This window comes from Mucor mucedo (assembly GCF_025094135.1).
Source record: "Mucor mucedo strain NRRL 3635 chromosome Unknown EV154scaffold_16, whole genome shotgun sequence".
Lineage (NCBI taxonomy): Eukaryota > Fungi > Mucoromycota > Mucoromycetes > Mucorales > Mucoraceae > Mucor > Mucor mucedo.
In genome coordinates, this window is record NW_026252300.1 from 76,800 (window position 1) to 96,186 (window position 19,387).

The 19,387-nt window shown below is 36.7% G+C and overlaps 9 protein-coding genes and 1 non-coding gene across 10 annotated transcripts; 5 read left to right on the plus strand and 5 right to left on the minus strand.

The window, feature by feature from the left end:
• Positions 1–241: 241 nt before the first annotated feature.
• On the minus strand, positions 242–313 carry EV154DRAFT_t23. The gene has a single exon. It is a non-coding gene; the product is annotated as a tRNA-Gln (tRNA).
• Positions 314–4,416: 4,103 nt separating this feature from the next.
• On the minus strand, positions 4,417–4,915 carry EV154DRAFT_498074 (uncharacterized protein; the record flags this gene model as incomplete). Its single annotated transcript, XM_051600318.1, has 2 exons — positions 4,417–4,738; positions 4,765–4,915. Coding segments are annotated over 2 exons (450 nt in total), but the record flags the coding sequence as incomplete, so codon positions are not given.
• A 1,667-nt stretch (positions 4,916–6,582) lies between these two features.
• On the minus strand, positions 6,583–7,057 carry EV154DRAFT_414856 (uncharacterized protein; the record flags this gene model as incomplete). The annotated part of the gene is made up of 2 exons (XM_051595631.1): positions 6,583–6,961; positions 7,023–7,057. 2 exons carry the CDS (start codon positions 7,055–7,057, stop codon positions 6,583–6,585), a joined length of 414 nt encoding a protein of 137 aa, XP_051460941.1.
• A 1,200-nt stretch (positions 7,058–8,257) lies between these two features.
• EV154DRAFT_498081 (terpenoid cyclases/protein prenyltransferase alpha-alpha toroid) lies at positions 8,258–9,695 on the plus strand. Its single transcript, XM_051600319.1, has 2 exons — positions 8,258–8,925; positions 8,990–9,695. Exons 1-2 carry the CDS (start codon positions 8,592–8,594, stop codon positions 9,601–9,603), a joined length of 948 nt encoding a protein of 315 aa, XP_051460942.1. The 5' UTR covers positions 8,258–8,591; the 3' UTR covers positions 9,604–9,695.
• On the plus strand, positions 9,696–10,864 carry EV154DRAFT_459097 (t-SNARE; the record flags this gene model as incomplete). Its single annotated transcript, XM_051597468.1, has 6 exons — positions 9,696–9,796; positions 9,858–9,996; positions 10,056–10,152; positions 10,206–10,357; positions 10,417–10,625; positions 10,692–10,864. Exons 1-6 carry the CDS (start codon positions 9,715–9,717, stop codon positions 10,862–10,864), a joined length of 852 nt encoding a protein of 283 aa, XP_051460943.1. The 5' UTR covers positions 9,696–9,714.
• On the minus strand, positions 10,858–12,986 carry EV154DRAFT_498083 (uncharacterized protein). The gene is made up of 6 exons (XM_051600320.1): positions 12,122–12,986; positions 11,996–12,066; positions 11,716–11,918; positions 11,462–11,662; positions 11,258–11,400; positions 10,858–11,200 (listed from the first exon to the last, which is right to left on the minus strand). The coding sequence occupies exons 1-6, from the start codon at positions 12,678–12,680 to the stop codon at positions 10,872–10,874; spliced, it is 1,506 nt and encodes a 501-aa protein (XP_051460944.1). The 5' UTR covers positions 12,681–12,986; the 3' UTR covers positions 10,858–10,871.
• On the minus strand, positions 12,987–13,652 carry EV154DRAFT_437931 (chaperonin GroS). The gene is made up of 4 exons (XM_051596865.1): positions 13,616–13,652; positions 13,476–13,550; positions 13,234–13,416; positions 12,987–13,171 (listed from the first exon to the last, which is right to left on the minus strand). Exons 1-4 carry the CDS (start codon positions 13,616–13,618, stop codon positions 13,121–13,123), a joined length of 312 nt encoding a protein of 103 aa, XP_051460945.1. The 5' UTR covers positions 13,619–13,652; the 3' UTR covers positions 12,987–13,120.
• A 154-nt stretch (positions 13,653–13,806) lies between these two features.
• Positions 13,807–15,143, plus strand: EV154DRAFT_498085 (thiamine pyrophosphokinase). The gene is made up of 7 exons (XM_051600321.1): positions 13,807–14,086; positions 14,140–14,218; positions 14,282–14,450; positions 14,501–14,644; positions 14,702–14,738; positions 14,795–14,866; positions 14,917–15,143. Exons 1-7 carry the CDS (start codon positions 13,939–13,941, stop codon positions 15,033–15,035), a joined length of 768 nt encoding a protein of 255 aa, XP_051460946.1. The 5' UTR covers positions 13,807–13,938; the 3' UTR covers positions 15,036–15,143.
• A 24-nt stretch (positions 15,144–15,167) lies between these two features.
• Positions 15,168–17,417, plus strand: EV154DRAFT_542334 (uncharacterized protein; the record flags this gene model as incomplete). The annotated part of the gene is made up of 4 exons (XM_051604514.1): positions 15,168–15,526; positions 15,569–15,813; positions 15,988–16,203; positions 16,268–17,417. The coding sequence occupies 4 exons, from the start codon at positions 15,168–15,170 to the stop codon at positions 17,143–17,145; spliced, it is 1,698 nt and encodes a 565-aa protein (XP_051460947.1). The 3' UTR covers positions 17,146–17,417.
• A 1,698-nt stretch (positions 17,418–19,115) lies between these two features.
• On the plus strand, positions 19,116–19,280 carry EV154DRAFT_392944 (uncharacterized protein; the record flags this gene model as incomplete). Its single annotated transcript, XM_051595136.1, has 1 exon — positions 19,116–19,280. A coding segment is annotated over one exon (165 nt), but the record flags the coding sequence as incomplete, so codon positions are not given.
• Positions 19,281–19,387: the final 107 nt, after the last annotated feature.

Below are 19,387 nucleotides of genomic sequence, written 5' to 3' on the forward strand. Positions count from 1 at the left end.
TTATTGATGAAAAATTCTATGGAATGAGGAATATGTAATCCACAGAGTTTAATTCATCAATCTCATTATTTTTTATAAATATAATTAGCGGTATAACGCACAAAAAAATCAGTGTGATAATAAGTATTATCCAAGTTTAATCAAAAGCAAAATGTTCGCAAAAGAAGTAATATTCAACATGTTCACATCCTTCATTAATTAACGTCTACACGCACCTCACACCATCGTTTAAAACAAAAAGAGGTCTCACCGAGAATCGAACTCGGATCACCGGATTCAAAGACCGATATGATAACCATTACACTATGAAACCATTGATATATTATTAAATATTTATTATTTATATATTTAACATACATTAAATATTTGTAATCACGTGATTATCACGTGTAAGTCTTTTTATTGGAGGGGCGGTATGACCATAGTAAGGGGTATTTTTTGAGAATGCTATCTAATTCGATGAATTTCGCATTTAATTCACGAAAATTCGGGTGCCCCTGGGCACCCGAATTTTTCGTCCCTTTTTTTTTTTTGCATATTTGAGCGTTTTTGAGAGCAAAAATGACACTTAGAAGAAAGAAATAGCAAGTTCGAGTTCTAATTTTAGTACATACTTCCATAGAAATAAAACGACATGCTAGCCAATAGTAACAGTAAAGGGCTGAACTTTTTTAGTTTATTAAATTAAGTAAAACAATATAATGAGCGTACATTTTTTAAAAATAGCAAAGTCTAATGCTATACTTTAATCATTGCGTTCGCACTTTAACTTCTAAATTCGCATGGAATATTTGGGACATTTCGACCTACTACATATCTACCTGTGCAATTATTACGCTGGCATTTTCCACACTTGTTTGTGCAGAGTATTCTTTTTGATCTACCTCCACAATCAATTTGATAGCAGACTTTACACATTTCGCGTCTTCTCTTTTGTGAAGGAGTTGTTACTACGGGCAAAGGGCTCAAAACAGACAAATTGGGCATAATAGTTCTTGCTACAGTTGGCGGTGGTCTTGTTAAAATATTAAGCTGTGGTCTTGCCAGAAGATACTGTGGTCTCATTACATTATTTGATAATCTTGTTACAGTAGTAACTGGCCTTGGCTGAATTGGTGTCACTAAAGGGTACCTTGCATCACGTTGCTCGCTAAACATCTGTGATATAGCTACAGAAGAAGGTTGTACAGGTCGAATGATAGCCGAAACTTTAAGACAATCATAACAACGTGTCGGATCTTGTGTTGCTGATCTAACGTACTGAGAGATGTTTATATTCATTAAAACAGTATTGCCGTATTTTTTTCTATCTTCGAGAATGTTATAATACGCATACAAATGCTCTTCAGTTTTGTAAAAAATACCATTGCCTGCTTGACAATAGCTGGACCAGAGCCTGGCAAAAATGTTGAACAAAATATTGTTTGAGTTTTCTGAAATAATCAAATCTCTTTGACTAACTAGAAGATTGTCAAAAAGATCAGTCTCTTCTTTAGTATGAACGGCTGTCACAGCAAAAGCAGTTCCCTGGCAGTGAGATAAAAAGCGGTATAGAAATTGTTTTCCAGAATAATCAATGTATGGAAGCTTAACTACGGGAAGAATACACAAATCAAATAACCTTTTTCTTGATAGCGTAACACCGACTGGAAAATTACTAGTGGCATAATCCAATGGCTGCATTTCATACTTTCTTGCCAATTCTAAGGGTAACTTCGTGATTCCAAACGTTTCTCTGGTTTGACTATACGAAAATGTATCACCGATACAGTTACCAAAATAGTTTTTAATTGGATCATGACCGAGTTTTACACGTAAAGTGTTAATAGCCTGAGATATCCATGGCGAAAAATGCCAGTTGTGAACTTTACCATGACGCGTAATGCTACCCATCTTAAATATATAGTTAGTACATTGATTGATCATTATTTAAAATACGAGCACCTACACTAATATTGTGAAACAATCTGTAATCAGATAGCACAGCGTCAGTTAATCTTGGGCCAGCGTTATACGAGGCAAATTTTCTTATAATGTTGAAGTGTACAGATCCTTCTACAGATGATGTACCTCTGCTACATCTATATCTCATCAATCCATGTTGATCCTCACCTATCTCTGTGTACAGAGCAGGACCACCGACTACATCGGAAACATTACCTTGACGAATTTCTTCCAATATACGATTTGATGTGGCTACAGCCTCGTCGTCAAACAGGGGTAATCCCGATCTCGAGCATAAACCGTTCTTGTATTTATCGAACACTAACTTGACCATAGTGTGGAGTTCTTCAGGTGGGGGAATGTACCTTCTGACACGGTCAAAAATGAACTTGGGGTCTACCAGCAATCTTGTATTCCAGTCGGTACCAATAGAAACCAAGTATGCCTCGACCTTTTGTTTGTCATCCGAATCAATCACAAATAGAGCATCACGAAATCTGCGAATAAAATCCTTACTTAATCCATGTCTCATAGATACCTTGATTAGGTCTAATAAATGAAATGCATCTTTAAGGACCCTCGAAGGGACAGGTGGAGATTTGTTTGGAGAGGAAGACGCATCAATAATACTATCATCCTGATCGGCAACAGGAGGATCCACTGGTACCAGAGACAATAGATAATTGTGTTCAGAAGCCGTAAGTAAATTTGCTCTGTTAACCGAAATGATAAACCTTGGCTCCCCAAAGTCATCAAGTGACAAATTGTTTACATAGCGATCCAGAAGTATACCTGGAATTAAAACCTTGACCACCTCCATTCCAATCAAATACTGACTTCCTGGGTAAAGCAACTGATCACTTTTTGCTACCGCTGAATCTACTAACAGTACATCACGTAAGTAACCTAAGGCCGCGGGAAAAGCTTTATCTGCAGATGAAGCATACAAAGCTACAAATGTACCAGACGGGGTAGACATATCGACTTGTTTTCTGACGGTTTGCAAATTTTTTAACTTTTTGTAGACTTCAAGAGATACATAAGCGTCAACAGCAGCGTATTGTATATGCTCAGGTGAAAGAAAGTCCATTTCCCAGTTGCTTTTTCTCACATCTCCTGGCTTCAACATATTTAGATTTAGAACCTCACCACATATTCTTTGCAAGGAATAAGTTCTTCTAGTTGCCATTTCCTTGTCATAGCAAAGAGTACCAATATCCAACTGACCGGGAGCATTGTTTATGTTGTATTGCTCAAATTTTCTTAGATCTCCACCAATCTGTCTGCCAACCTTGTTAATTTTTGAAGATTCAATTACTTGTCTCAACTTTTCTGGAAATGTGACCGCATTAAAAGTGTATGTTCTGAATAAGTATATTGAGTCGCCATGGTAAATCTGTACTAGAGCTACAGGAACAGGAGAGCCACTTAATCTTGCGCGGGCACCAACTGGGTAAGCAAAAGCAGGAGTCCATTCTATATCAAATCCTACATATATACTTTGACCTGGACCGCGGACCATATCCAAAAAAATGTCACAGGCTGTATTTATATCTTGCTGCGTTTCAAGTACGGTCACACTAACATTGGCAGGAATGGTTGCCACAGGGTAGATACTGTACGGATTATTTCTTATAATCAATTCGGCTTGAGAAGCTCTAACATGAACAACATTTTCTGTGAGTGATGGAATAACCTCCTCCAAAAAATTTCTATCCCCAGTAACATTATCAGTATAAGCAACTTGAGGCATATCCGAATTGTACTTCCGATAGCTATCCATCATGTTATCAAACGAAGGACGAAGACAGCTATGGCTTTTTGAAGGTACAAGAAGCTGCATTCGAATTTCACCGTATTCATTTAAAACTGTAAATAATCCGACAAAAGTGGAAACGCTGTTGACTTTACCCATGTGCTTGATTATTTTAAAACTGTGATCCAATTTAAGAATAATGCCACCGAGTTGCGCTGTATGCTGATCAGTAAATAAGCGGTACTCAGCAACCAACGAGCTATACACGTAACTCAAGTAATTGGAAGAAGGAATATAGCCGTTATATTTCATCTTATCAAAAAAATCAGAGAATTGTTCGAATTGCTGAGGACCATTTCCATTTAAAAGCTGTGATGCCACGTTTGGTTTAAAATTGCTGATACCACTGTAGTACACAAATTGCAGCTCGTCAAATCGTTGAGTGTGCATGATACGAATAATTTTGCTTAGTCTATGTGGACCAATGCCGTGTTGAAAGAGAGGTCGCATTGTGTTTGAAAGCTCCTTTGAAATCCCAGATTTGTGAGTCAGAATAGCTGGGAATGCTCTTTGATGACCAACATTGAGCTGTTTGATGATACCTTGATCATACCCGCTGAATGTTTTTTTGCATCCTGCCCGAACACATCGGTAATTCATGCTCATCAAATAGAAACAACTGTACAATAATATTTGAGCAATTGTGTTCTTTAATGTATGCGACAATATGAAAATACACTTACTCAAATTGATCTATAATTCTTCTGGCTTTTGTTTTTTTCACAAATTCCTTTCTTTCCAAATTAGCGGTTCTACATTCAGGGCATTTCAAGTGGACTTTGCTCAAACCGTTGGGTTTTTTGCCGGTTAAAAGATCAGGGAGCCAAATGAAAACTCTTGGTCGATAGAACAAATCTGGTTTTGTTCGAGTATCATAATCAAATCCTTCATACTCAACATCCACCCAGTACGTTTTTCGTTGGTACTCTGGTGGTGTAACACCACCTTTAAGTCTATTCTGAATACTGGTAGATATTTCTCGGTATGGCTATCTTCTAAAGTACTCCCACCAGCCTCTTCATCTACAATCTCAAAATCTTCAGCAGTGTACTCATTTTCAATAGAATCATCCACATAATGATCACTAACGCTGTTGGGTGCTGTCTGAATTTCTTCTTCCGCATCACTTTCAGTGCCCTCAATATTATCATCTTGCACTGCAACAACATCCAAAATTTCTTCATTCTAAGATTTAGTAGATTCGTAAGTGTTTATGATTATATTTATGTAAGTAGCTTACCAAAGTGCCGACATCTTCTTCCATATTTTGATCAGTTACGGTGTTAGGCAAGATATTCCCGTTCTGTAAGTATAATGTTAATGTTTTGAATTGCAAGGAAAAAATGTATGTGTTACCCCATTATGGTCACTAGCAGCTGCAATACTTTCAGTCAAATTGCTATTGCTGACACTCACAACATTGTCACTGGTAGAAGCATAGGCCTCTCGATCTTCTTGCATACGCGAAGAGGTAGCAGCTCCTGTATTAAAAATGGCCATTTTGTCAAGTCTTTGTTGAGTTAGACCTGGATGATCCATCAAACGCTTAGGTCCTGGTCGTAATGCATGAGGATCTCTTTTTGAACCTGGTCTAGGTCCAGGTTTTTTCTTGGAAGCGCCATCATTTTGGTTAGAGGGACTACCGCCGAACATTTTAATTTTTTTTCGAAAAGTATAAATAAAAGAAGAGACAGAGAAAAATGTGTAGCTTTTATTTTTGCGTATTTAAGCTGTCAAAATAGGTTTATTTGTTTACAAAAGAATTTGAAAGTTAAAAAAAAAAAGCATTTCAGGGTGCTGCAGGTGGTATATTTTAAACTGCGTGCGGTGTAAGTATGTCGAGTTTCCTTTTCGGTTTACAGCGGTTCTGGCATTCTGGTTGGCTCCCTTACAGCGGTTCCGGCTTCCTCATTGGCTCTGTTACAGCGGTTCCGGCAATATTATTGGCTAAAAAGCCCCTTACTACAAGCGTACCGCCATCCACTGGTCGGGCGGAAAATTAGATATGTTACAATGTGTATGTACGCACACACATATATTGTATTTTTTATGTGTGCCGTAAACACCAACTTAAAATGCAGCTTCATATCTAGATAATCGAAATCATTCAGTTTACTAATGCATACACCATCTTAGAGTAAGTAGCTTATGTTTTGCATGAAGAACAAAAATAAAAATAAACCAAAAGTGATACTGTTTAGAACTTGGATACCACTTTATTATGGACGAAAAAAATATTAATTAAAAAACGTATTGAAAATTGTATTCATGGTCTATGAGAAAAAAACTATGGATATTTATATAAAGAACTGGGATAGTTCTAGGGAGAATATTAAGCGCCTTATTGGATCATGATGTAATAATCTGGTGATAGTAAATAATCAACATGTCTTTAAATTTAGCCCTTCCATACTGAGTATATAAATATTAGTCAGAGGGATCAACAGTTATAACATCAAATGACAATAGTCATATTTGTGCTTAGGATCTATTAATATTCCATAGTCCAGGCCCATTCGATTGTATTGCTTTTTGCAGAATAAACATTTACTCGCCACAGGGTGGTGCCCTGTGTACAGACTTCAATGGTAGGATGAGAACAAGCGGGGTAATGTGTGACTCATGATTAACTTTATTATTATATCTATGATATCCTCAACAAGAGCAAATCTACTTTTCTTCCCATTCTTTTACTCTCCATCTTTTCCTCTCCAGCTATAACTCTTTGTGCGTTACGACCAGCAGAGGAGGACTTGCTGGCCTTTTCCCCTCTATATTATTTCAAAACAGAAAATAATTAGTAAATAAAAATCATGTTAAAGTTAAGCATTTATACAATACCCTCGGCAATCAAGCTTTGAATAGTCAAAGGCAGTATCAACAAAAAAGCAAATTCGTCGAAGTATGTCGCCTTCTGTTTGCGCTGATAAAGGTAAGTAATTACATTTGAAGAGATGGATATATTGGAGAAGAGAGGATCTTATCCATTCGCAACCAGGATAGCTTAACTCTTGTGTCAACATTGATTTCAACATAGTAACGTTTTGGCACTCACGAAGTTTCTTTATATAGTCTTCAATTGTAGAAGGCAAATCTACTAGTACTTTCTTTTGATGATTCTTGATTTCTTGAATTTCTTCAGGTGTAAAGTACTTCAACCAGCTTTTGTCACTGACATCTAACACCATCGAATGCACAGGGCTAGAAGCAAAGGCTTGTGAGTTTGTCATTATCTTAAAAATAATACATCTTTTATACTTACTGCTCAAAGTTGCACTCAAGTGCAAACATTTTCATTTGTTGCTCGACGACTGTACCTGTAGACAGTCTCCACATTTTAGTTCCGTCCAACTTGGCAAACATATCTACTACAATTCCTTTTTGAAGAGGTGACAATTTGATTTGCTTGCTGCTGCTTGACGAATAAAAATCTAAATTAGTGGGTGCTGTTATACTTGAAGAACTTGAGGAAGAGCTCGTATTGGCAAAGTTTTGAAATTGTTTGATAACGGGGTGCATTAATCCAAGTCGCTTATCATTAATTAGCATTGAAATGCTTTCCCAATTAGGGCGACTTTTATTCTACGAACAATTTTAATTTCAATGCTAAATTTACATAAGTGATATTGGAAATGTCTAGACCTCCGTATTTTTTTCAAACGTATTTTTTTTATACTACTTACAGAAACTCTGGCCAGAAGACCAGCAGGCCAGTATGTTTGCACCTATTTAAAATGCATCCCTGCTATTCACAGTTCGTGAGTTCCAAAAACTCAAGAAATCTGCCTAGGAGGTAGCCCTCCTATAGCAAAGACTAGCCGCAGCCGCAATATCACAATATATCTTTTTCAATTTAGCTTCTTTTCAAAGAAACAAGAGTCGCTACTAAACAAACTTTTTTCCGTGATCCGTTACTTTCATACGATAAAAGAAGTATGTTAAGGGAAAAGAAAAGGAGAAGAATAAAGTGTGTGAACCAGCTTTATTTATAGATAAACAAGCTTATGTCAGGATGATTTGATTTGTCTATTTTATCATCCATAATGTTTGAGCCTTTACTTAAAATAGAAACACTTGTAAAAACCTCCCAAGCAAGTCAGAACTTGGTAATTGTCTATCTGCGTTCCAGTAGTAGCTTGTACTGACAAAGAAGCATATTTTATGGAAAACAGAAAACGATCATTCTATGAAGTTTAGATGATATGGCATGTCAATCGACGTGTAGATCATCACGTGATTTTAAAAAATACGTTTGAAAAAAATACGTTTGAGAAAAATACGGAGTTCTAGACATTTCCTTAAAATAGTGATTGAAGTGCTGCGAGAGGTAGGTACAATAGCTTTCGCAGGCTTGCCTTTCTTTGATAAACCTCTGTTACGGGTGATATTGATGCTAAATCCTGCTTCGTCTATGAAAACGCAATTTTTTTCAAAGTCCCTATCCTCGTTAGTAATCCACTTCTCTACCGACTCTCGACGTTAAGTGATTACATCAATGTGGTTTCGTCTTGCAGGTATTTTCTCAAGTCTTTTCATAGATAAAGCACATCTTTCTCTCATAAATCTATGCAATGCTGACTTACTCACCTGAATATTCTCATCCGAAAAATGATTCGTCAAATCTTCCAGAACTTGAGCAAGTACAGCAGTAGGTCTTTCGTCGATATGCTTGATGATCCAGTCGGTCTTTTAATTTGAATCGCAAAGGTGGGCGGAGTTTTCAAAACGTTGGTAAATTGAGAGTGGAAGCACTGCACCATTGGTTCACTACAATCAGGGGCCAGAGTGCGAAAAAAAAAAAACCCTTTTTTTCCATTTTTTTTTTAAAACGATGGAGACAACAATCGACGAACTTTTAATACCTTTGCATGTCAAATACATACAGTCTTTGGACACACGAAAAGATGACTTAGAGTACTGGCTGACCGAACATTTACGTGTCAACGGCATTTATTGGGGATTGACAGCGCTTGATTTAATGAATAATATTGATGCTTTACCGAGAGACGAAGTCATTGCTTACGTTAAAAGTTTACAACAAGAAGATGGTGGTTTTGGGGGAGATAAACACCACGATTCTCACATGACACACACTTTATCAGCAGTTCAAATTTTAATAACTTTGGATGCTATTGATGCCATCGATGTGGAAAAGGTTGTTAAATGTAAGCCCATAGTGACAACCTGAGAAATGAGACAAAGGAAACTAAAGAGTATATACATAAATAGATGTGAAATGTCTGCAGAATGAGGATGGGTCCTTTAAAGGAGATAATTGGGGAGAAGTGGATTCAAGATTTTCTTACATTGCCTTGAGCTGTTTATCGCTGTTGAAACGTCTAGACGCAATTAACGTGGACAAGACAGTGGAATGGATTTTAGAATGTAAAAATTATGATGGTGGGTTTGGAAGTAGACCTGGTTCAGAATCTCATTCGGGTCAGATATTCTGTTGTGTTGCTGCTCTTTCGATTGCAGATGCGCTTCATCATGTGGATTCGGATTTGTTGGGCTGGTGGCTATGTGAACGACAATTAAAAAATGGCGGATTAAACGGTAGACCAGAAAAATTAGAAGATGTTTGTTATTCGTGGTGGGTATTATCCGCACTTTCAGTATTAGGAAAGGTTCATTGGATAAACAAGGAAAAGTTATCAAAGTTTATTCTGTCTGCACAGGATCCAGAGAATGGCGGTATTTCCGACAGACCAGGGGATATGGTGGATGTATTTCACACACTGTTTGGTGTGGCTGGATTATCCTTGTTGGATTATCCCGGTCTCAAACCTGTCAATCCAGTGTATTGTATGCCTCAGCATGTCATTGACAAGCTAAATCTTTAAAAATAAAATAATTTGCAGTGAACCTAGATCGTATTCAGATCATGAGTTTTTTTTGCATATATAAAGGAGTTTTAAAAGACCAAAACTTATTCTTTCTTCAACTTAACCAATATGTCATTTAACGACTTAGAGCAAGGCCTGCATTCACCAGACGATTCTCCCATACAATTTCCTACAAGCAACTCCACAACAGGTAGCAAAAGAGAAGTATTGAGATGGTTTTTTTTAAGTACACTAATCTCCATTTCTAATAGGCGACGACCGAGACTACAAAGAATTAACACAACGAATTGCGCAACAAATATTTCATATAAATGGCAATATTAATAGTATCGAAAGGCTAGTCAACTTACTAGGCGGTCCTAGAGACACCAGTGAAATACGAGGAAATTTGTAAATGAAAGCCATTACTTTTTAGAAAAAAAAAAAAAAGACTTAAAGTTCATTTGTAGACACGACGTTACCAATGCTACTCGTGAACTTATCAAGGACTCTACACAGGACTTAAAGTCTCTTTCGCTACACCAAAGTTTAGACTCAAAGAAGAACGTAAGTGCTTGTATACAGGGAAACAACATGGTTTACTTAAATCCCGATCGTAGCGACAGAGACGGCTAGAACAACAAAAATTATCCAAAGATTTTCAAAATGTATTGAACAGTTTCCAAAAAGTGCAAAGGGTGTCTGCTTCTAAACAGCGTGAATACGTGGACAAGGCAAAAGCTACAACAGTCATGCTTCAGTCACAAGTAATGTAAGTGTTATTGATTCACAAAATATAGATATGTTGCTTAATGCCAAAAACTTATTTAGTGAAGATACCGAAGAGAATCAAGGATTGAATATCATGAGTAACCAGCGTCAGGCTCAATTAGAGACACTCGATAGTGAGATTGAGTATAACGAACTTTTGATATCTGAAAGAGAAGGAGAAATACAGAATATCGAGCAAGGTATCACTGAATTAAACGAAATCTTCCGCGATATGGGTATGCTGGTGAACGAACAAGAAAGTGGTATCCGTAAGTTGTACAATGTATTACAGTGATAAAGGCATAATAATTTATAAATTCGATTTACATCTATAGAAAGTATTTATGGTAACGTACTAAACATTGCGCAGAATACGAGACAGGCTGCTGATGAACTTGTGATTGCCAACCGACATCAAAAGAGCGCAAGAAGAAACATGTGTTGCTTTCTTCTTATCATAACTATCGTAGGCTGTTTTTTAGCATTAATAATACTCATTGCAAAATAAATAGATTTTATTTTGAGATAGATAAACTTTCCATAGCTTGATAGAGATACTTCTTATTAGCTTCATTGTCTGACAATCCCATATCCTCTATCTCTTCTCCATCTTCTTCAAATCCAGTCAAAAGAGGATCATTCTCATATGTAGGAATTAAGAACCTGGGATCCTTCCAAAATGGAGCGTCCATTGGAACAAAATTTTTGATACAATCACTCTCCTTGAAATGATTTTCTAAATCAGTTTCACTTTCCAGGCTTTTGTGACACGAAAAACATTTCCCGAGCGATGATTGATGACGAATATAGTTGATTAATGCAATGATCTGATAAAAGTTCAATTCTAGAGTATTGCATTAGAAAATGTATCAACCATGTGTTCATTTATGTGATATTATACCTTTCTCTTTTCTGATCTTAGGCAAGTCAAAGTCATGCTCAGATTTCATGTGAGCAAGTGCTTCTTTTGGGCTAGTGGATACATTTGTGTCGAACAAACACATTGTAGATTCCTGCACATCCTCCTCCCAGTCTGCCCATGATCTATGTTTTATATTTCAAATCAATATTTTAAATCCCAATGAAGGTCCTTTGTATACTTTACTCGTCACGCTTTTCGTCATCACTCTCGTAATTATCATTTTCAAAGCTTTCCCAATTTTTACCCGGTTCCAAATAATTGATGACATAAAAACGGTCATACTGTCTGTTTTTAGATGCGATCTTGAAATGCTTCTTCTTTCTCATGTGTTTTCGCAAGACAGCAGGGCTCGTGAATGTTTTTTCGCAATACAGACATTGGAGGCTTTTTAAATCATGTCAATACACAGCTAAAAAAATTGCGCAGATATAACTTACTTTGATAGCTTTGCTTCTAGTGTATCCAGGAATTCATTGACATGAACAAGATTGTCGGGTAAGCCAATATTGAAGTTATGTTCCGCAAACATGTGTCTAAATAAGATGGCTCTATTTTCGCAAATGTTTTTACAGAATAGGCATTTTCTGGAAGCTTTCGAGTCTGTTTCACGTTCATTTTGTTGGGTTTTCAAGACTTCGTTCTGTCAAAAAAAAAAAAAAAGAAAAAAAAAGAAAGACTTTTAACACACGATGTCGAATCCAGTGGCGCTCAACATACCAATTTAACACGTTGCATATCTTCTCGGATTTTCTTATCCAAGTCACAGCTCTCGGGATCAATTACGTAAACTAAAATTTCTTGTTAACAAGGGTGTACTGCTTGCATAAATTATCTTTTTCTTACCATTACTGTCATCACTATCAGGTTGAGCATAATCAGTAATTGACTTCTTTTCAAACTCTTTGGCCCAACGATTTAAATAAGAATCAAGAGCCATGTACATGTGGTGAAGATTTTTGAACATGAGGTGATGATCTTCCTTCAAATGCTTGACAAGTGAAGTCGTGTCCATGAAGGGAATGGGTGATTCACAGCCTTCGAGTGGGCAAGAAATAATTATGCTAGTGTGGTAAGGTGGAACAGGTAAATCAATGGGATCGACTTGACCGTCCTCTTCTTCCTCATCGGACTCATCGTCTTCAGCTGCATGAAAAGGGTTGACTGATTTTGTAGACGAGGCTGCTTTGCTTTGGTCTTTGTGAGTAGGCACTGCTTTGCTATGCTCTTTGTGAGTAGGCACTGATTTCTCTTTTGTGGGTTGCTTCGAGGAGGCTTGCTTGGGTGGAGTTATTCTGTGTCTGGACTTGCGCCGAGCCCTGGAAGGTTGAGGTTGAGAAGGAGGGGCTACTGTAGCAGCGCCTTTGTTGTTTGTTACTGTGTGCCATTCACCGTCTTCTGCCATTGTATATTATAGAAGGAAGAAGAAAAAACACTGGGCGTGGAGATAAAATGTTTTTTATTTAGCCAATCAAATGGGCGTTTAAACTCAATCGAAAACTTCCTGTCACCATGCCAATGTTTTGGAAACTGACACAAGTATTTTTTAGGCCGCTACACTTTGATGTACCAGCACTAAGTTAACTTACATTACAACGCGTCATAAATTGATTCGATTTGGCTTACTCGTTTTTTTTAGAGTGGTATGTAGAATAAACATAAAAGGGAAGTTTGTGATAACACATGGGAATCATTGATGGATTTTTGTGCTATATTGGGATCAGGTATGAAGGGAACAATAGCATTGTCAAGTTAAAGACAATCCCTTTCTTTAGTATAACATAAGGACCAAATTCTATTTTGTTTATTACGATGATATTTTGCGAAAATGTCAATAAGATGGATTTATTCTACGACCTTGGCAAGAATTTCAGAATCACGGAATAAGAGATATTCCTATTTATAAGAAAAGATTAATAAATGCATCGACATGGTAGTGGGGGGGGGTTTATTCTTACCTCGTGAGAGACCTTGACAGGGATACCACCGTAAGGAGGAAGGATGATCTTGTCACCAACGGAGACTTGGTTGGGAATATGCTTACCATCCTTATCCAACAAACCCTTACCAACAGCAATGACATTTCCTTGGTTAGGAGCTTCTTGAGCTTTCTCGGGGATGTAAATACCAGCAGAAGTTTTCTATAATTCACAATTTAGATACGGCTTCCCTTTGACTATCCAATTTTATTTAATTTTACCTGTTCGGGCTTAATACGTTGAACTAAGACGCGATCGAGAAGAGGAACAATGTTCTTGAGCTTGGTAGAAACAGACTGTATAAGAAATATTTAGTTCCAAAGGTGCTTTGATTTTCTATGATCCCATTAATATATTTTACCATTTTGAAAGTGCAGAAAGAATAAAAAAGAATTTTTTTCCTGCCCATGGAAATATACCTACACTCAGGGTGACCAATAATAGATGTCAAGGATAATCAATTAAGCGCATCATTGTTTGTGTACGGTGTTTTTTTAGCCACTTGAATCAATAAAAGGGTGTACGCATGAATCCCGAGGTTGCAGTATGTAATCAAGATGTAATTCATCACATGTTTTTACTGATAAACCAGTAAAAAAAAAAAGGTAATGGAAAATGCACAGACGACATGTTTTATAAGTTCCGATAAGAGTACTTTTCTTTCCCCTTTTGTAAACTTTTCTCATGTCAAAGAAGAACTTAATAAACCTCATAACGCATTGGCGTCCTTCCAATATACTAGAAAGAGATGGAAAGACAAAAAAGTTTTGTCTGATTGTTCTCAACCAGCCCATTCATCACGCAGACATCTTTCACCGGTTATGGAACAATGGTAAACCACACAAAACTTGCACATGTTCTCATTAAGTATTTACAAGGAAGTAGCTTCATTCAAATTTGTTGCTGATGGAGGCTCAAACAGGTTATACGACGCGTTCAAGCACGATCAGAAAATTTTAGAACAGTAAAGTTAAAGCAATATGTTCTATTTGTTTTGCACACGTTTGTTCAGTTATTTTGCTTCTAGGTATATTCCGGACGAAATCCGAGGAGATATGGATTCTATTCGACCTGATGTTAGGGCATACTATGAATCTAAAAGCGTTACAATTACAAAAGTATCTGAACAGGATTCAACAGATTTTATGAAATGCGTCTCTCTGCTGCATGAAAAGGAAGCTTCTCAAGGACAAATCGTATGTACGTACAACATAAATTAGGCACATGGAAATTAACGTGGATTTAGTATGATATTGTTGCAACGCCAGCATTAGGTGGTAGATTTGATCAAACAATAGCTAATATTAACATATTGTACATGATGAAGGACCAAATAGAAAGACGATTTATATTAGTGAGCGATGAAAATTTGACAATGCTATTGGACAAGGTAAGAATCATACAGTGTGAATTTGTAGTTCTTCAGAAAGCTAAAGGTGTATACTAGGGCAAACATCAAATACATTGCCAGCCAGCGTTAGAAGGTAACCCATTACCTTGTAAAAAAAAAAAAGTGTGCAACGTTGACATTGTTTAATAGGACCCACTTGCGGTATAATGCCAATAGGATCACCAGCCACTATTACTACTAAAGGCCTTAAATGGGATATGGGTAACTATGTAAAGTTTTGTCAATATTTACATCTAACACTTCCTTCAAAGCTGACTTGAAATGTGAGTTTGGTGGCATGGTCAGTACATCGAATGCTGTAGACAATGAAGTTATTGAAATTGTAACAGATGCTCCGGTTGTGTGGACAATCGAGATCAATCTTCAATGACAAAACCATCTTGAAACTCAGTAGCAAAAAAATAAAAGGGCGGGGTTTCCCCCAGTCCTTTCAATCATCCCTTTTTGTAAACTTTCCCTTTCTCGCTTCTTTTCTTTGCTTATTAAAAAATTCATTTTCACAATGGATGAGTTAAACTCGCCACAGCAGTCATCTATCAACGACAATGTCTGTTTGTTGAATCGAGAAACATATTGTTTTGAGCCTAAGGCAGAGGATATTCTGACTGACGAAGATCTTTTAGATCTTTTTCGTATAATCAAACAAGTATTGCGTAAAAACCCAGATCCAGAAAAACTGGCGAAGCTTTTATTTTGCATGTTTTATGCATTAGGCGACTATATAAAGTTCACAAAACATTGTCATGAAGATCGTATCTTATTTCGGGACAGACATTTAGGCGTACATGCTGTCCGGTTACCCAGCACCAGTTCCTGTTGTAGCAATAGTAATAACACCGTACCTTTTTATCAAGTACAAAAGTTATTGCCGTCCTTAAACCAATCCTTTCTTCCTATACAAAGAGCTACTGAAAAAGATTCGGTTCAAAAATGGATAGAATCGTCATCTCAAAATATATCAACAACAAGGCTTCCCGCGGTTCCTTGCCCCACAATTCCACAGCAAGATATCGCATCTTCTTTTCCTGATTTATCCAATAGAAACAATCTACTGGCTACAATACGCTCTTATACAAACCTTCGCCCTTTATATAACTCCACACCATCGCCTTCGTCAAGTGTGATCAGCAATGGCACATCAGGCGCCGGTTCGCCCTTAAATAATAATAGACAATCTACGTCTTCACCCACTACGTCTTCGACAGCTCATAATCTACAGCAACAGATTGTCGAAACAGTAGAGTCTAAAAGAAAAGATTATTCTGATCAAATTGTCTCCAATACCCCACAATTCAATACACCTATTCCACATGCCGACGTAGTCATGGAACCTCAGCAGCGTGGATTCTATTATCAAGATGGCCGTATCTTACGAGAGCCTGCATCACTACAACGATATGCTGAACAAGGTATTCTTACCCAAGCTTCATTAATGCGTAAACGGAAGAAACACAGCACAGATTCTTTATCCGAGCCATCTTTTATTCCTTTAAAAAAGCCTAAAATTCCACATCGACACGGTGGATTTGAACGAAGACGTAAGCAACTGGTAAATGTATACAGAAACAAGTATTTAACATCCATTTTTTTTTTTTTTTGAAGGAGATGATATTATCAATCGTTTGAGAGAAATTACAGTGGAAGAATTAGATCAAAAAGCACAAAGAATGCCGAACCCATTTACTTTAGCTATCGACCAGTCTTCCATAAGCGCAGAGGATGCATTATCCGCAAGTACAGGCAGTGAATCGGTTATAAAAGAAAAGATTGCCGAACTTTTAAGGCCTGCACTTTGCATTTTAACCAATCACTCAAATATGAAGCCACATCTGGATAACGGTATGAACCAAAATGGAATCTATTACAATACAGATTATTTTCGATTATACCTAGCTTTTAAGCAATTTCAAGAAGCTTTTGCAATGCTGCTCCCAGAGGAAGTAGCACCCGAAGAAGCTTGTGAAAATGAGAACTTAGCGGCTAGCTCTAATTGCACAGAAAAAGACAAGGATCGTGAAAGAAATGCAAATATGAAAGCGTACCGCTCATGGATTGAACCTTTATTGACTAAAACAAATTGGGCTGCATTCAGAAGAAACATTGTTGTGGGGGAACGTATCATGCAACTCACTAAAAGCATTGGCCAAGGAGTATTATTAATGACTAAAGAGCTGAGTGGGTCAAAGTTACACCTAACATTCACCAATAGTGAATGGGATGAGTTTATTCAAGGTCTAAATTCAGGAAAGTGGGACAGCACTGTTGAGTGGGAAGATGGATATGACAATCAAATTCATAAAGACACTAAATCTCAATTAGTTGCTTCATTACGGAAAACCTTTGCTACACCTTATTGGTTTGATTCGTCTGGTCTGATGGTATCCTCTAAAAAGCGTCGTCTGGCTATTCACGAATCAAATATACCCTCGAATAATACTAGCCTCATGCACCGAAATTCGGTGGAACCTTCTTCTAAATAACACAGTCGCATCTTTAAAGGACTCATGCATGTATTATAAACCAGAGCGCACCAATTACTTTTGTATTACCGCATTAAAATTACTATAAAGAAAAAACTTATGTGGTAATAATTCTGCTTCATATGATAACATGATGACTTTTGCACAGTGTCCCTTTTTGTTTCGTAAGGAACAGCCTACTTAAAATGACTATATCCCTGCCTCATACACAGATTTTTATAACGAAAAAAGTAAGCCCTACATTTAAATTTCTATGACATGCAAAGTATCGGTTAGTATCTATATTATACGCCTCAAAACAAATCAGTTATGCATGGATTTTCCGTCTGGAACTTTAATAAAGTCATAGCATTGTCCAAAGTTGGGTCTGTTCACACGAATTTTCGTTATCTCATAAATAGCTCGTAAATTTATCCGATAGTCATAATTTTCGAGTTAATTTATCCTTTTAACGTTTCTTCCGACATACTAGCTAAGATTTCACGTTAGTTGAAGCTATTAATAGTTAGCGAAAAGAGAAGTTACGGTGGGTTTTGGTTATGCAAGATCCAACTTTTTATATAGGGACCATATATTTATCTGAAACATTCTTTATCCATAATCGTGTGTTTCCCCCCTTTCGATTCATTAATTATTCTATAATGCAAAAGAATAGTAGCTACTACAGAAGTAATTAGCTAATCTTGGGCGACTTGTTACATTTCATGCTTTTAAAAGTGTGCATTTATCCAATCATGAGGCATTATTACCAGGTATATTTTGTATATTTTTCTTGCCCCAAACCTTAAATACATTGGTCAAAGACTCTATTTGTTTGTTATTAAGCTCATCAACGTGGTATAGATGCCCCATTTGTAGCAATCTCAACGCTAGGTGCATGCGTTTATACGCCAATTTGACAACCTTTCAAACTTAAACCTTTCTTTTTTTTTTTCAAAAGTAATAAATTATAGCAGCACCAAGGATTATAAAAGTAAGAAGAAAACGTATAATGACGTGCAACAATAGGCATCTCCTTATTTTAGCAATATCATCGAACTTTATTGGTAAATATCGTTAAAAAGTAACGGTATTATTGTTGGTGGGGAAACCATATTGCCATTAATGGAAGATCAATTGTGGAGTATGGGGAACCAATTTACAGTAGAAGGAGAAGGAAAAAGGGGACGTGGGTGGGGGTTGGGGGGTTGGATTAAGGGGAATAACATTGTTATAGTGAGTCTTGATCTGTGATACCATCGTCATTTATAATAGACTTTTTCACTGATAAAATATAGTCACCGAATCAAGTAATTTTATTGTTTGCTTTTTCATGACGTCAATAAGTTTTTATTATTATTTGCCACAGTCGTGTGGCTGTATATAAATAATATATATAGCACGCTGTTATCAATAAAAGAAATATGTCTGTGTGTAGAATACGATTTTTCTTTCTTTCTTGTTTACTATAGAACAAAAATAAAAGGGGAGATAGAAGATGGGAACGTTTTATATAAATGTATGTAATGAAATTTCCTAAAATTATAAATATGTCAAATTATTATACAACTCCTTTAATCTTTGTGTCTCCTTGGAGATTCAGCGTTTTCTTCGTACGCCTGCATAACCCTTATTTCTCAAATATGAATATCAAACCAGCCCTTTACTAAAAAAGCAAAGACTAAAAAAAAAAAAAAATTACCTATTGATTTCCTTTAGAAAATACCCAATCTTCAATGGAACACGCTGCTACTAAAGATAGACACAAATCATTTTTATTTTAAAAAACGCCTCCTTCTTTTCTTTGGACATTTTGGATTACTTTCTCTTCACCTCATGTTCCCCTTTTCCCAATCTCTCCTGAAATAATATAAAAAGAACTGGGAATATATCTGAACATTTCTTTTCCTCTATTATCATTATTATCTCTCAATATTTAAATGCCTTTCTATATAAAACAAGAGGTCAATGAAAAGACAGCAGAAAAACCACGACCGTATCAATGCCCAGTTTGTCCTAAAGCCTTTGTAAGATTAGAACACAGAACTCGTCACATACGTACACACACTGGCGAAAAACCACATACTTGTTCTTTTCTGAATTGCGACAAACGATTTTCTCGTTCCGACGAATTAACTCGACACACTCGTATTCATATTACACCTTCAAAGCGAAATACTGAAAGAAGAAGCACGTCTACTCTGCTGCCTCCTCCTAAAAGTAATTATAGATCCAAGACTGCAAATCACAAAGTCGCATTCAC

Coding starts and splice junctions, on each gene's coding strand:
- EV154DRAFT_498085 (XM_051600321.1), top strand. CDS start 13,939: ATGTCAAAGAAGAACTTAATAAACCTCATAACGCATTGGCGTCCTTCC. Junction 14,219..14,281: donor GATCAGAAAATTTTAGAACA/GTAAAGTTAAAG, acceptor TTTTGCTTCTAG/GTATATTCCGGACGAAATCC. Junction 14,645..14,701: donor TGACAATGCTATTGGACAAG/GTAAGAATCATA, acceptor GGTGTATACTAG/GGCAAACATCAAATACATTG.
- EV154DRAFT_437931 (XM_051596865.1), bottom strand. Junction 13,417..13,475: donor AACGTATTAAGCCCGAACAG/GTAAAATTAAAT, acceptor TGTGAATTATAG/AAAACTTCTGCTGGTATTTA. Junction 13,172..13,233: donor CTGTCAAGGTCTCTCACGAG/GTAAGAATAAAC, acceptor TCTTATAAATAG/GAATATCTCTTATTCCGTGA.
- EV154DRAFT_498083 (XM_051600320.1), bottom strand. CDS start 12,680: ATGGCAGAAGACGGTGAATGGCACACAGTAACAAACAACAAAGGCGCT. Junction 11,401..11,461: donor GATGACGAAAAGCGTGACGA/GTAAAGTATACA, acceptor TATAAAACATAG/ATCATGGGCAGACTGGGAGG. Junction 11,201..11,257: donor TAAGATCAGAAAAGAGAAAG/GTATAATATCAC, acceptor GCAATACTCTAG/AATTGAACTTTTATCAGATC.
- EV154DRAFT_498081 (XM_051600319.1), top strand. CDS start 8,592: ATGGAGACAACAATCGACGAACTTTTAATACCTTTGCATGTCAAATAC. Junction 8,926..8,989: donor TGTGGAAAAGGTTGTTAAAT/GTAAGCCCATAG, acceptor ATACATAAATAG/ATGTGAAATGTCTGCAGAAT.